The sequence below is a fragment of the Crinia signifera genome, chromosome 3 (assembly GCF_055691185.1).
Source record: "Crinia signifera chromosome 3, ASM5569118v1, whole genome shotgun sequence".
NCBI classification, from domain to species: domain Eukaryota; kingdom Metazoa; phylum Chordata; class Amphibia; order Anura; family Myobatrachidae; genus Crinia; species Crinia signifera.
The window spans coordinates 215,484,422-215,500,195 of record NC_139219.1 but is presented as its reverse complement, the minus strand read 5'-3'; the positions used below and the strand labels follow the sequence as shown (position 1 = coordinate 215,500,195).

The window sequence follows — 15,774 nt, the reverse complement described above, 5'->3', positions numbered from 1 at the left end:
CTTGGTCCTAGTTACACCCTTTTTCTATTCTCCTCTTTTTTATTTTTCTTGAGACTGTAATTTGGTATCGACAATGGTAATTGCACCGCCACCCATTGTAAATCTAAGACTATAGTTGATGCTTATGTTCATGTTTTCTGGTCTCTGTATTTGACTTTAATTCAATAAAAACAGAATACAAAAAAAAAATTGTACAGGTGTGTACGCACGTATCGGCTGTTGTTTGTGGACGGTCCGACAGTCGGTCGAGCAGTCGCAAGAAAACAGGGATTGTATAGATGTGTACCCAGCTTTAAGACTTCATTGTAAACTGTTTATTGTAGTCTAACCTATACATGTGACCTTTACTAAGTGAATTGTGTTCAGCATTACTTGGATCATTATAGCAACCCATAACTTGGTGTAAAACCTCTGATTTAGACCTCATGGGGCTCTAAGCAAGATACCGATGTGGGGCCCTCCTTACTCAAACAATCCACAGCATTCTATATTTGCTGCTTATAGCAGGTGGCATCAATAGTGTACCTTGGCACATGCACCGGCTACCAATAATTGCTTAGCAGTGCGTACAAATTTGAATCAGGCTCCAGGTCTTTTGGAAGTAGGGTTAATAGCTGTGTCACGTTTAAAGTTAACTGACTGCATACAGTGGATGAACCATTTTGTGTACAAATATTACCGATTATCCTATCAAAGAACATCAAAGGGACTTTGGGTGTGTGGGCAGGTCTATGTGATGTCATGATGCCAGGTGGTAGTAGTAGCTCAGTGTTCCCCTGGGAGCGTTTTGGACAGCCAGGGTATCTTTTGCGGACCTGCTGGGCCCTAGGCAGGCACCTAGGTTGCCTTGTGGAAAATCCTCCACTGGCTTTACTACAGCTAAGTCTAAAAGTGTGTACACACTAGAAGATATTTTTAAACGATATGCACAATAATATACAGTGGGCCAGATTCTCTAAGCTTCAAAAGTGATAAAATTGAGAGTGAGAAACAGCCAGCCAATCAGCTCCTACCTGCTATGTCACAGACGGTGTTTGAAAAATGTCAGGCAGGAGCTGATTGGCTGGCTGATTATCACTCTCAATTTTATCACTTTTGAAGCTTAGAGAATCTGGCCTTATATCAATAATGATGTGCGCTCCAGCGGGTTAATGACCCCCTATTGTCTGAACATTTCAAATTTTGCCTATTTCATCAATGACTGCTTCTACAGTGAAGGCTAAATAACATCACTGAATTTTATCAGTTGCGATATTGTTCAGTTTGTATGAACTATATTGTTTGCCCTGGAGCTCCATTGATATCGGTTGTGGGGCGTATTGTAATGTACCCAGCTTTAGATTTCATAAAACTGTTTTGCTCATTTCTGTCTATGTCTGGCTGTATCTAATACAGTGATTTTATTGTTTTACATCTTACAGAACTATAAATGATATGTTTTGGACAAACAGTAGTAAAACCAAATAAATTTCAGCAAATTATTTACAGGGACAAATATTTAAGGTATTACACAATCTAGAAATAAGTGTAGGAATATAGGCCTTGTATTTGGGCCACCGTCCACCATGGGGAAGCCTAGTGTTATGTTGCTCAGTGCGGGGCTCAAAAGCAAGTTGCTATGTAATGTATGCTGTCATAACTGTCTTGTCTTTTAGTACTAGAACATAAACTGTAGTTTAGCGTCACAAATAATAATGCTGGCACTGTGACTCAGGCGGGCATAGGGGGGGGCAGCCATATATCCGCTGTCCATGGTGCTGGAAGCAGTGAGGCCGGTGGTGGCTGCAGCTCCCTGGGCTCTGCTCTGCATGCCGCACCAGCACGCTGCAGGGTGACAGCAATAGTATTAGGGTATACTGTGCTCTGGCAGCCCCATGCAATACATTCTCATTGTGCAAAGCCATCAGTTATACCACTTTTACACCAAAATCCTCTTACTACACGGGCTGCCGCCGCCACAGGTGCCCTGCATACTCCGCAGGAAAGGGAGACACGCGTGTAGTATGAGATACATGTTCATATGATGCCCTGTGCTACTTATGCACCCTGAGGCTATGGCAACTGCCTGTATCCCATGTCATTGCACGGCGCCTCTGCTTCCACACAGCCTGCGGGTCTCCTAGTGTCCCTAGGAACTCCCTCGACCCCAAGCGTATGCTCTCTTCCCTAGGATACTCCACCCGCCCCGGTTAGAGCCTGGGTCTCCCCTCCTTCATAGGATTCCGCCCGCCCGTTCTTGTTCTCTGGGGTTTGTTTCTGTGAAGTTGATTCCTTGTTTTGCTGCAGTGTCATTGTTATTCCGCACTCGCCTCCTGATGTCACACACCCCCCTGACATGACGTCACCGAGACATCGCTTCTCTGTATGATGTAGAATTCCTCAGATTCTCCTCAGACATCTACAAAGGAGCTAGGGAACCGGAGCCCACCCTCCCGCCCGCCCGAGTCCCTCAGACAGTCTCCCAGCCCTTGTCATTAGCAGCTTCGTATTCATCCGCAGCCCATACAGCTACTGCAGAATCCACGTTCCGTCCTCCGCAGGAACCCAGCAGCAGTCGCAATCTCCCTCCGCAGGCGGCGCTATCTGTCCAGCAGTAGCTCTGCCACACACCGTGCAGGTCTCCTGCCACCTGCCTTCTCCCCCGGGCTACACCTGCAGGAGCGTCACACAGTTTCCTGCAATACTTCCTTTTGGTGCTGTCAACATGTCTGAAATTCTGCCCTACAGTGAGGATAAGATGGGGCATTATGGCTCTGAGAGCGACGTGGGTCAGATCTCATTCAGCTGCCGTCTTCAGGACACCAGCGCTTTCTTTGGGGGTAACCAGCAGAAGAGACCCCCCAAATTGGGGCAAATCGGAAGAGCCAAGAGAGGTTAGAGAAGACCTATAGTATGTAGCCCCAGCCACACACACATATGTGTGTGTATATATCTATAGATATATATATCTATAGATATATATATCTTCAGCTCATCTGTCCATCCAGTATCATTTCATCAATGTTCATCTGCCCATCTATCTGTCAATGTCATTATTTAATCTGCCCATATACATTTAATTAAGTAATCTGCCCATATAGTGTCATTCATTCATCTAATGTTTTTATACCTTCATTATTTTCTCCATCTTTAGCCCCAACCTGTATCCTCTATATAATGCGACCCTCAGTATTCCATTCACTGTCTCCACCCCCCCCCCCCCCTCCATACAGGCACCCCCAATTTGCCTATGTGTATGCTGCCCCAATCTCCCTACCTCAGTCTATGCTTTCAGTGGCCATCGTATTTTTTCTTCAAAAATCTCATTTACACCCTCCCACAGGAGAAAAAAAACATCCTTTTATTTATTTCTCAGTTAGTCCTGTATTTAAATCCATATGTGCTCATTTCCCCATAATCGCATCCTCATTCCTTGCCAAGTGATTCTGCTGTCTGTCATTGTGTGTGTGTGTGTGTGTGTGTGTGTGTGTGTGTGTGTGTGTGTGTGTGTGTGTGTGTGTGTGTGTGTGTGTGTGTGTGTGTGTGTGTGTGTGTGTGTGTGTGTGTGTGTGTCCTGAATACCAGCAGCTTGTGTTTCGGGGTGTGAGTGATCTCATTATGTAGAGTATGAATTCATTACTGGGGCTTTGCCACTTTCTGGTGTCCTGATGATAAATATTTACAGGAGACTAGGACATGGTTGTGTTATGAGACTGGTACAGATACACATTTCTGCAACTCTACATATATGTAACAATGCGTTCCTGCAACTTACATACATCATGCATACACGTTCCTGCAACTTACATACATCATGCATACACATTGAGACAAAGAGAATAAGCTCTATATAATCTCTATAAATGTGAATAATACAGTAGGAACTATGTACTATAGCTAATTAAAGGCAGGTAGTCATTAAGATATGTACTGTATATGAGCACCCATTGGATTAAAACATATATAAATATGCAAACTATAACCCAACAATACATGCATGAGGTTCATGTATATAGGATGTTTAAACTAAAAAGAAAGAGGCAGGTAAATTATATAACTATATATAACAATTGAAATACTCACATCCAAAAATAATGAGTATACCGCAAGTTAAATAACTATTACACTGAATAATTTATACATTCATCTCAGATATAGATATTGATTATACCATATTTAGTATATTTTATTTTCAGTTATCAGGTGGTTTTGTATAATAAATGCATATATTGGCTACATTTCCATGCCCACTTTTGTTTTTCTACATATAATATAACAAAGAAGAAAGGATTATACATATAGGTGACTCAATCTATTGACAACTATCAGGCATATGCTTTATAATGTGTTATTTTGTTTATTCAAATGGAAACCTGTACATCTGCAATGGCAGACTATAGCGCTTCAGTGATTACAAAGAGATTTGAATTCCTATTTCTGTAACTATAATCCATAGAGTTTTGCATGATTGAAAATAGGGTATAAATAAATATTTCATTACCAAAAATTCTTTAAGGTGTCAGAATCAGAGCTTTGTGTCTACTTAAATCCCTTATTCAGAGGCATAGAAAATTACTTTGTGGGCATGAAGGCATCATTTAACCATACAGATGTCATAACACTACACAGCAAGACAACAGTACACAATATCAGATGATTCACACTTGATTAGTATCGGGCAGTGGAAATTGTGTGCTTACCACAATTACAGTGTCTTCATCCTAGCTACATAAACACACAGCTGAGAGCTGCATAGTAGTGCCATCGGTATACCCTTACATACGACATGAACACAATGGAGATATGGATACACATATATTTACACATTGATCTTGCTATATAAAAGTTAAGTGGTGTGCATACTAATGTCAGTACCACCTACTTGCATTGGGCGAGTTTCCCTCTTGGAGCCAAAGGGCTAATATCAGTCCATTGTCCTATGTGTACAGGTGGAATGCTGCTTGCACATATGCACTGTTCTTGAGCTCTTGATCCTGACAATTTTACTTAACAATAGTACTTCTTCATTAATTAAGTGGAAAACCATTGTGCTCTCACCTTGTAGCATTCATAATACAGTAGGGGGTGTAATGAAAGGTGTGACATAACAAAACTAGCAAACAATTAACCTTTTTGTATTATGCCTGGCAAATTGGTCACTCTTTGATGGTAGATCTCATGCAGGAAAAATATATAATATTAACCCTTGTTATTTATTTTGCACTACATTTATTTTATTGGGAACAAAAAAGAAACAAAATGAAAAGTACCATTTTAGATGGCACATTAGGCAGCATGACATGGTAGTACTTGTTGAACTGTCATTTTAGGTAATCCTTGGGTGTGATGCAAAACATATTTTGACATAAAGGTGATAATAAAAACAAGTGTCCATGTGATTTTCCTGGAAGCAAATGATGCTCCACTGGTAGGGCAGTGATTTTATTATTAATAGCAAACTAAGAGGGCCTAGTTAGTATAATATTCACTAAAGAGCTAAATAGAACAAACAATCTCAAAAGCTTTCTTTCTAAATGTTAATACAAACCATGTTTGATGCAGTAGCTTGCAGTTATTTACATTTTTTAAACCTAACATATAAGCGTCATTTATTTGAATGTGCTTGAAAGAACATAGGGGGTTATTCTGGTTCACTCCTTCTGTCAAATTCCTTCTTAGATGGACAAAACCATTGTTAGGATCTCCTGTGCCACGCTGTCTGGCGAGACACCACGTGACACTGGCTGGAAGGAGATAGAGACAGGACCAGGGCAGCCTCGCCAACCTGACTCCGTTGTACCCAGATGGAGTTGACGTGTGTGTGCGGGGTGCTAGGCTTCACCAATAATAGCCGCGTTCGTGGGAGCCCGTTAGTCAGGCTCCCACCTCGATGCCACCTGGTCTTATGTTAGGACAACACACACGCCAAGGCCAGTGATGAACAAGGGGAAACCTATCTACAAACAAAGAGGCGAGGACCACCCTGCCCTGCGGAGAGGGGTGCCAGTGGATAGCACTCTAAACAGGAACCCGCTGTGCTAATGCTTAACAGGTGAAACCATACACACTATGCTGACACACTAAGAACTGCTGACGGGTGTAACAATACACGATATGCTGACACACTAAGAACTGCTGACAGGTGTAACAATACACGATATGCTGACACACTAAGAACCGCTGACAGGTGTAACAATACACTATACGCTGACACAATAAGCAAATGATTAGTACGGAGACAAAGAGGGGGAATCTTCCCAACTTATCTGGAACCGAGGGATATCAATATCTAGAGAAGGAATCCCACAAGACCAACAGGAGCTGCAGGGACCGGGAGACGGATAAAGGACGACACACGGACACCGGGAGGACAGGAGACTGGATGGAGGACACAGCTGGGAATCAATGACAGGATGCAGGAAGACTGGACACAGGAACCAGGAGCAGTGGGTAAGCAGGAACCAGGAACACTTGAGACCCTGAGGTGCAAAAGCTATAACCGGCATGGGACTGAACAACCAGAGGGTTTATATAGAGAGCACAATGACGTGCTGATTACACATAGCCTGAAGGTGTGCACTGCAGGCTAGGAGCCTAATCAAGACACCTGAGTCCAGAACACACAGTACTGGAAGTGAGCTGCAATGGCCCAGGCTGACCACTGGATGCCACCAGCGAGTAAACACACACACACACACACAGGCTGGGATAAACCCAGGGAGCAGAATCCAGGGAGAACATGAAACTACACACAGAATATGTGAATCTGCGCATAACACAGATCCGCTGGAGGCGGATCCTAACAGTACCCCCCCCTTGAAGAGGGGTCAAGGGACCCCAATACCAGGTTCTCCACTACATGGAGAATACCAAACCCTGGAATGGGGGTATCAACCAACAAACAGGAACAAGCTGTGACTGCAGCTTGTAACACTGCCCCCCTCTCAAAGGTGGCCTTCGGACACCACAAGACCAGACAAACAGATATGACAAACAGGACAAGCAAAAGGTCAGTGCATATACTTCTTTTTCCTTCTCTTAGAATGTTTGGTACGAGAAGATGTCCCTGGTCTTAAACAGGCTTCTTCATAAACCATAGGGCTTGTATACACCGGATACCCATCAATCTCAGACACAAATTCTGAGTCTGAATCTGAGAAAGCATCAAATCTGGATACCAGCGCTCTAGGTGGTAATAATTCAGGAAGACCTTTGTAAGAGGGAGACAAAAAGGCACACCCAGCGGAAATAGCTATGGGCTGGGCCTTTTGCACTGACTGGCTCGAGTGCTTCACTGGGATAGTGGCACCATTGACCTCACATGAGAACCTTGAGGCTGTGACTTTAGGGACCCCCTTAGAGGTTATGGCCTTCAGCATCTCCTGTAGCTCCAAGACCAGTGAGAGCCCCCCTGAAACAGTGGCCTTAGGAACCTCGGCAGAGGCAGTGACTAACTGTGGCTGTGGGCCCCCACTTGGGGCTACCAACTGTGGTTGTGGGCCCCCACTTGGGGCTACCAACTGAGGCTGTGGGCCCCCACTTGGGGCTACCAACTGAGGCTGTGGGCCCCCACTTGGGGCTACCAACTGAGGCTGTGGGCCCCCACTTGGGGCTACCAACTGAGGCTGTGGGCCCCCACTTGGGGCTACCAACTGAGGCTGTGGGCCCCCACTTGGGGCTACCAACTGAGGCTGTGGGCCCCCACTTGGGGCTACCAACTGAGGCTGTGGGCCCCCACTTGGGGCTACCAACTGAGGCTGTGGGCCCCCACTTGGGGCTACCAACTGAGGCTGTGGGCCCCCACTTGGGGCTACCAACTGAGGCTGTGGGCCCCCACTTGGGGCTACCAACTGAGGCTGTGGGCCCCCACTTGGGGCTACCAACTGAGGCTGTGGGCCCCCACTTGGGGCTACCAACTGAGGCTGTGGGCCCCCACTTGGGGCTACCAACTGAGGCTGTGGGCCCCCACTTGGGGCTACCAACTGAGGCTGTGGGCCCCCACTTGGGGCTACCAACTGAGGCTGTGGGCCCCCACTTGGGGCTACAAACTGAGGCTGTGGGCCCCCACTTGGGGCTACAAACTGAGGCTGTGGGCCCCCACTTGGGGCTACAAACTGAGGCTGTGGGCCCCCACTTGGGGCTACAAACTGAGGCTTCGGGCCCCCACTTGGGGCTACAAACTGAGGCTTCGGGCCCCCACTTGGGGCTACAAACTGTGACTGTGGGCCCCCACTTGGGGCTACAAACTGAGGCTTCGGGCCCCCACTTGGGGCTACAAACTGTGACTGTGGGCCCCCACTTGGGGCTACAAACTGAGGCTTCGGGACCCCACTTGGGGCTACAAACTGAGGCTTCGGGCCCCCACTCGGGGCTGCGGCCTCCGGGCCCCCACTCGGGGCTGCGGCCTCCGGGCCCCCACTCGGGGCTGCGGCCTCCGGGCCCCCACTCGGGGCTGCGGCCTCCGGGCCCCCACTCGGGGCTGCGGCCTCCGGGCCCCCGGCATCTGACCGGCTCGGCGGGCCCCCGGCGTCAGACCGGCTCACCGGGCCCCCGGCATCAGACCTGCTCAGCGGGCTCCCGGCATCTGACCTGCTCAGCGGGCTCCCGGCATCTGACTGACTCGGCGGGCCCCCGGCATCTGACTGACTCGGCGGGCCCCCGGCATCTGACTGACTCGGCGGGCCCCCGGCATCTGACTGACTCGGCGGGCCCCCGGCATCTGACTGACTCGGCGGGCCCCCGGCATCTGACTGACTCGGCGGGCCCCCGGCATCTGACTGACTCGGCGGGCCCCCGGCATCTGACTGACTCGGCGGGCCCCCGGCATCTGACTGACTCGGCGGGCCCCCGGCATCTGAGTCAATCACCTGGGTTTTCCCTTTAAGGGTTTGCAACTCTGACTCCCTGGTCATCAAAACATCAGCACTGGAACCAGTAGAAAAAGGCAGAGTGCTTTTACTGGGAGACTCGGCAGAGAGCTCCTCTGCCACAGTGGAGACAGGCTTAGATCTAACAACCTGCTCAGACCTGGCCAGAGGAGATACCCTGTCGGCACCACCGGAATTACGCAAGCCACACGTCTGCAAGAAGTGGCCAGAATCTCCACAATATAAGCATAGATTAAGGTTTCTACGCCGCTGACGCTCCTCTAACGGAAGCTTCGGCCGTAGATAACTTCTATGCTTTACCCGACCCTCTGGGTCTGAGGACTTGCTGCCTAATACTTCCCTAGGCAGGGCCTCATTAGGGGCTGAACGAACCCCAGTGACCTCTGGGAGGATCAGAAAAATATCAGTGATGAGTCTTTGCAGCTGCAGAAGAGACTGCTGCAAAATCTCCCACTGCCCAGGTTTTACGGCATTGAATGCCAAATTTAGAGCCGCTAATGACTCTTGCATGGCCTGCATGATATGGCCATGCAAGTTTATACACCAGCAAGAAAAAAAACTGACACAAGAAAAAGCTGACACGGGCAAAAAGCTGACACGGGCAAAAAGCTGACACGGGCAAAAAGCTGACACGGCTTGAAATCTCTGGACTGAGAGGGCAGAACCCAGCTCCAGAGTGCTGTATGGCCGGTTATAATGTTAGGATCTCCTGTGCCACGCTGTCTGGCGAGACACCACGTGACACTGGCTGGAAGGAGATAGAGACAGGACCAGGGCAGCCTCGCCAACCTGACTCCGTTGTACCCAGATGGAGTTGACGTGTGTGTGCGGGGTGCTAGGCTTCACCAATAATAGCCGCGTTCGTGGGAGCCCGTTAGTCAGGCTCCCACCTCGATGCCACCTGGTCTTATGTTAGGACAACACACACGCCAAGGCCAGTGATGAACAAGGGGAAACCTATCTACAAACAAAGAGGCGAGGACCACCCTGCCCTGCGGAGAGGGGTGCCAGTGGATAGCACTCTAAACAGGAACCCGCTGTGCTAATGCTTAACAGGTGAAACCATACACACTATGCTGACACACTAAGAACTGCTGACGGGTGTAACAATACACGATATGCTGACACACTAAGAACTGCTGACAGGTGTAACAATACACGATATGCTGACACACTAAGAACCGCTGACAGGTGTAACAATACACTATACGCTGACACAATAAGCAAATGATTAGTACGGAGACAAAGAGGGGGAATCTTCCCAACTTATCTGGAACCGAGGGATATCAATATCTGGAGAAGGAATCCCACAAGACCAACAGGAGCTGCAGGGACCGGGAGACGGATAAAGGACGACACACGGACACCGGGAGGACAGGAGACTGGATGGAGGACACAGCTGGGAATCAATGACAGGATGCAGGAAGACTGGACACAGGAACCAGGAGCAGTGGGTAAGCAGGAACCAGGAACACTTGAGACCCTGAGGTGCAAAAGCTATAACCGGCATGGGACTGAACAACCAGAGGGTTTATATAGAGAGCACAATGACGTGCTGATTACACATAGCCTGAAGGTGTGCACTGCAGGCTAGGAGCCTAATCAAGACACCTGAGTCCAGAACACACAGTACTGGAAGTGAGCTGCAATGGCCCAGGCTGACCACTGGATGCCACCAGCGAGTAAACACACACACACACACACAGGCTGGGATAAACCCAGGGAGCAGAATCCAGGGAGAACATGAAACTACACACAGAATATGTGAATCTGCGCATAACACAGATCCGCTGGAGGCGGATCCTAACAACCATGTGCACTGCAGGTGGGGCAGATGTAAAATGTGCAGGGAGAATTCGATTTGGGTGAATTATTTTGTTTCTGTGCAGGGAAAATACCGACTGCTTTATTTTTACACTGCAATATAGATCTCACTTTGAAGTAAACCCCCACCCAAATCGAACTCTCTCTGCACAAGTTACATCTGCCTCCCTGCAGTGCACATGGTTTTGTCCACCTAAGAAGGAATTTGCCATAAGGAGTGATTTAGAATAACCCCCATAATCTTTACGTGTCCCCTCTTATTTGCCTTTCCAGCTACTCATAATCTAAAATTGGTAAAATGCTAAATTTAGTGTCATAGCAACAAGCATAGCAGTGGTATAAACCACATCAGGGCTCTGGGGGCCCCAGTGCAACAGCAATATGTTACGGGAAGCAGGTTCTTTCACCCAGTTGCCAGTTACAGTATATGGGATTTCTAAATTGGGAGCACTGTGTTCTGCAGTCACTACAATTAGGAAATATCCAAATTCCAATATCCAGTCTGCCTCTCTTATGTTCCTGCATGTCCAGGACAGATTTTGCACTAAGGCTAATTTATTCCAGTGGCCAGTGAATCATTTAGAAGAACACGTTCAGAGAAACCAGCAAAGACATACTGTAAATAGGATGTCCAGAGCTAACAGCATATAAAGAGAAATACTATATAAACCCAGTTTCTCGTGTTGTAGTGGACATAAGGGGAAAAAGAATAGATAGAACAATAAGAATAGAGTGCGCTTATGTTTAAACCACTACCATCAATTCCAAGTGACAATAATGATTCAAATGCTGTGTCCAACAATTTGGTAAATTTAAATTATATATATATATATATATATATATATATATATATATATATATATATATATATAAAAAAATAAAATTGTCTATGCATCATTGTTTTCATATGTGTATCGCTAGACTATAGCCAGCTGCAGTGTAGGTGTGAATGCACATGTTGTTGTCGTTGCTTTCACAGCTCTTATCTCCAACATATTGGTTCTCTTAATTTCTCTCTTTGTCCTTCTGTCACATCTCTCCCATCTCATTCACCCTTCCAATAGTCAGTTGTCTCTGCACAAACTGCTCTTGCCTTTTGATCCCAAACCCCATGTCTCTCCCTCTCCTCAGTTGTTATTGAAGATGACAGAATAGACGAAGTGCTGAAGGGGGTGTCGGACAAGTCTCCTTCCGGAGTATAAGGAGTGGAAGTGGTTGCTCTCCAGCGCTCACTCTCCTCCCTGATTTGTAAGCACTTTTGGCTGTGCATGTTTGTGGACATGGAGAAGAAGGAAAGGCTTTGAGGCTGCTGGCAAATCTCCACCCTCCACCTTGATCCAGACCCTCTGCAGGTCTCCTGATGGTGCCATCCGGCTCCCCACTCCACTCAGACCTCGCCAATGACCTCCAATGTGGAGATGTCCATTTCAGCACCTTCCTATAACCCTTGTCACTGTCCCTCATTCTGGGCTCTGGGGGCAGTGATGAGTCTCAACTCATGATAAAGCCAATCCCAGAAAACAGTGGGTGCTGTTGTGCTTAGCATCTGCCTGTGTGCCAAGAAAGTGCTTGTAGATTGGGGCACCATGGAGTTTTTGCCTACCAACTCCAATCCTTGCCAGGTGCTGCCTCCTCATGCCTCACAGTGTACACCCCAGGGGATGTAGGTTATTAGAAATGCACTTTATTCTGACAATGTGTCTTTTGTGAAGTAATAATATTTAGCTGTGAGCATATTTGTGGACCCACAGGGAACCCACCTGCGCAGCTGTGTTTATATATCTATATGTACCTATATATAGATATATATATATAGATCTATATATAATGTAGATATAGATATATATATAGTAAAGTTTATATATAGGTATATATAGTATAATTTGTCTTTATTAATCCCATGACCCCTTCAGTCCACCAGTAAACCAGCATCAAAACAATAATAGACTGGACAGACCCTCATCCCACCTTTCATCTTGCCCTTCATGTTCAAGATACCAGCAGGTCAGAAGCAGAGCAGCTGGAGGGCGCAGAGCAGACACAGGCCGTCTTTTTGCTGTCCAAACCCAAGCAAGAATAAGACTTAATTTGCTCCATCTCTTGCATGAGCTTCCGATTTCATCTTGGATCCCACCCCTTCCTAGCACGCTCCTTTTTAACAGGATCCCTTTACATTTGTATTTTTATAAATAACTTTGTTATTAATATGAATTCTGATACATGCTGGTGACTGTGCAATGTCACATCAGAGACGCAGCCAACTTCTGGATGCAGACTGATTGTCAGACAACTGGATTGCAGTTTAGGGCAGTTACTTGGGGGTGCCCTTATCAGGAGTTTATGTAACATACTGCTGCCACCACCACCACCACCACCATGAATGTGTAAAATCTGACCCAGATAATAGTGACACGCGTGCAATCAGTATGTGCTGGCATTGTTTGGTAGAATACTTACATCAAGATGCTGCTTGCTTCTAGGACATGTTGTTTCATGTCAGATTGTCTCTTATTAATGTATTATATAGTACATGTTTACCTACGTAGATATACAATGCTTTATATTCTGCTAAACTTGATATATATTATATATGTTCTAGTTTTACTTTAGTGCATATGTAGAAATATGCTGCGCATTTCATGTATACCTTTTACACTGGTTTTATTTCTGTACATACTTGCATATGCAGCAATATCTAATTTCACTTTTAGTATTTGCAGCAAGAGATATGGAATGTTTGCACATATTTCTACTTTGTATCCACTGCAGTAAGCAGATTATCTATATGTACTATTCCCAGGTTTTCTATAGCTGATATGTAAAATGTCATCTTTGCTAGCTATTACAATGCACTTCTAGGCAGTATTGGTTCATAGGGACAGTCTAAAGAAACGAATGTTGGATAATAAGATTTGGGCATGCTTGGCACCTCTTTGTTAATGTTATTCCCTCTTGTAGGGGATTTGCCCATTGGGCTTGGTAACTATGTAGTCCATTAACTGAACTCTAAACCTCTGTATATCAAAATTCAGCACCAATTTCAATGCCCACCTCTGCCCAATATTCTCATCATCAATACTATCAACCTAATAATATTATCATCAGCCATTATCATTTACATATCTTGAATTAATTGAACATATTAGGGAATTGCCAGGACAGTTTTTACCCCAAGAGAACTGCAGTAGTGATAGGAGTGTTGAGGAGAGCTACAACTGGACCCATTTGCTTGTATTGTAGATCTCTGCAATCACTAATATCACTGCTATCTCCATATTGCACTCTATTCAAGACCCAAAGCTGGATTTGCGTTTTGTGACACTGTAGCACCGAAACATTTACTCTCTAAATGTAACATTCCTTTGGGACAATTTTGGCGCTGCAAAGTCTCTCATAGAACCCAACCTAATATTCATATTTTTTGAGGATACCTACGATTAAACTAGATAAATATAAGAATGTATGGCATTTGTAAAGTAGCCAATTTAATTTGTATACAGGGGTTATTGATGCCGTTAAATTCCCTGGATCTGTACCTGTAGAATAGACACTTTGGAACATGTTTTAGTTCAGTCAGTGTGTAGCACTTGAAGGTTATGCAGATGTCACATGTCCTGGTGGTGGCACCTCCATTTTCTGTCTGGAATTGCTGGTGACCTCTGAAATTAAAGATTTAGACTGACTGAAATATGTGGCTTGGAAATTTTATACTGCTATCTGCAACCAAGGGATGGTTTCAGGAATCCATGCAGTCTCTGAATGTGAGATAACAGCTGTTAACCGACTCTTTAATGGGACGTAATAGTTGTATTTTTAATTTTGTACTTTTCTTTTTTATTATTTATTTTTAGTTATTTTTTCTTTTTTTTCTTAAAGAAAAAGCTTCTGAATCCTCTGCATGGACTTAAGACTCAATAATTATACACCATTTTTTGATTCTGATATGGCAATGCTGTGCCATTCTGAGAATGACTCATTGTATATTAATATCATTTCAACTGTATTTGGTGAATAAATAAATAAACTCTTATCACCAGTGAGGTGCAGCCGTGTGTGTTTCTCTGGGGAAATTTTCGGGACTGGCAGATGTGACAAATGGATTGCAAGATGAAAATACTTCTCAAATGGTAAATGCATTCAGTAGTACACAACTATAAAGTATATCAGGCAGCATAGTTCTTTCAGGCAATGTCAGGTAGCAGGACTTTTACCTATGGGCACATGGTATCTTTGTTAGATAAGAAGCGTAATTGGGAAGCATGATGTGTTATGATGGAACAATGTATGTAAGTATGATAAATTATATGTGACAAAAGTTTCCTAGGTACTCAACTGGTCAGAGTTATTGTAAGGAAATGGATACTCCCCCGAGGAACACATTGGGGTAAATTTACTAAGATGATAGTTTTATTGAAGATGGGATGTTGCTATAGGCAACCAATCAGATTGTACAGGTTGAGTATCCCGTATACATATATCCAGTGCTATTTTTCAGCAGGAACCAGCAGGAACTCAGTTCCTGAACCTCTTATTAAATATGACATCATCAGGAATTGAAAATCTACTTTCCTTAAGATAAGTTTTATTTTAAAGTCACCTGTGAGTGGCTTTGTTTCTAAATACAATATATAGATCTATCTCTCTCTCCATCTCTCTATTATATATATATTTTTAATTTAATTGATCCGCCACCAGACCTGGAGTTCCTCAACTAATTTTCCATAAAAATAATACTACATATATTAAAAAAACATTGTTTTTCAGAGTATTTCTGTTTTTTTTATTGTTTCCCCGCCCCTTTTTTCATACTTACCATGTCCCCCGGGGTCCACGGCGGGCTTCAGGATCCTCTTCAGCGGCATCTCTGGTCCCAGGGGGGCATTGTGCAAATTCGGGAGCACGCCGGCGCGCCTGCAAACTCGCGCAATGCACCCCTGGAACCGATGAAGAAGGTCCTGAAGGATGCCGGGGGACCATTGGGGCACCACCAGGGCACCAGATAAGTATATTAAAAAAAATATTCCAAAAATCTGAAAAATCCCTTATCCAAAATGCTTGTGGTCCCAAGCATTTCGGATAAGGG

At 45.3% G+C, this 15,774-nt stretch overlaps 1 protein-coding gene across 1 annotated transcript; it reads left to right on the top strand.

Moving 5' to 3' along the window:
• The first annotated feature begins 2,202 nt into the window (after positions 1-2,202).
• Positions 2,203-14,727, top strand: CAMK2N2 (calcium/calmodulin dependent protein kinase II inhibitor 2). Its single transcript, XM_083177400.1, has 2 exons — positions 2,203-2,873; positions 11,823-14,727. The coding sequence occupies exons 1-2, from the start codon at positions 2,705-2,707 to the stop codon at positions 11,891-11,893; spliced, it is 240 nt and encodes a 79-aa protein (XP_083033526.1). The 5' UTR covers positions 2,203-2,704; the 3' UTR covers positions 11,894-14,727.
• The last annotated feature ends 1,047 nt before the right edge of the window (positions 14,728-15,774 follow it).

Excerpts from the sequence above, each read along its gene's own strand:
- CAMK2N2 (XM_083177400.1), top strand. The coding sequence starts at position 2,705 with ATGTCTGAAATTCTGCCCTACAGTGAGGATAAGATGGGGCATTATGGC. Across the intron at positions 2,874-11,822 it reads AATCGGAAGAGCCAAGAGAG|TTGTTATTGAAGATGACAGA; the intron begins GTTAGAGAAGAC and ends CCCTCTCCTCAG.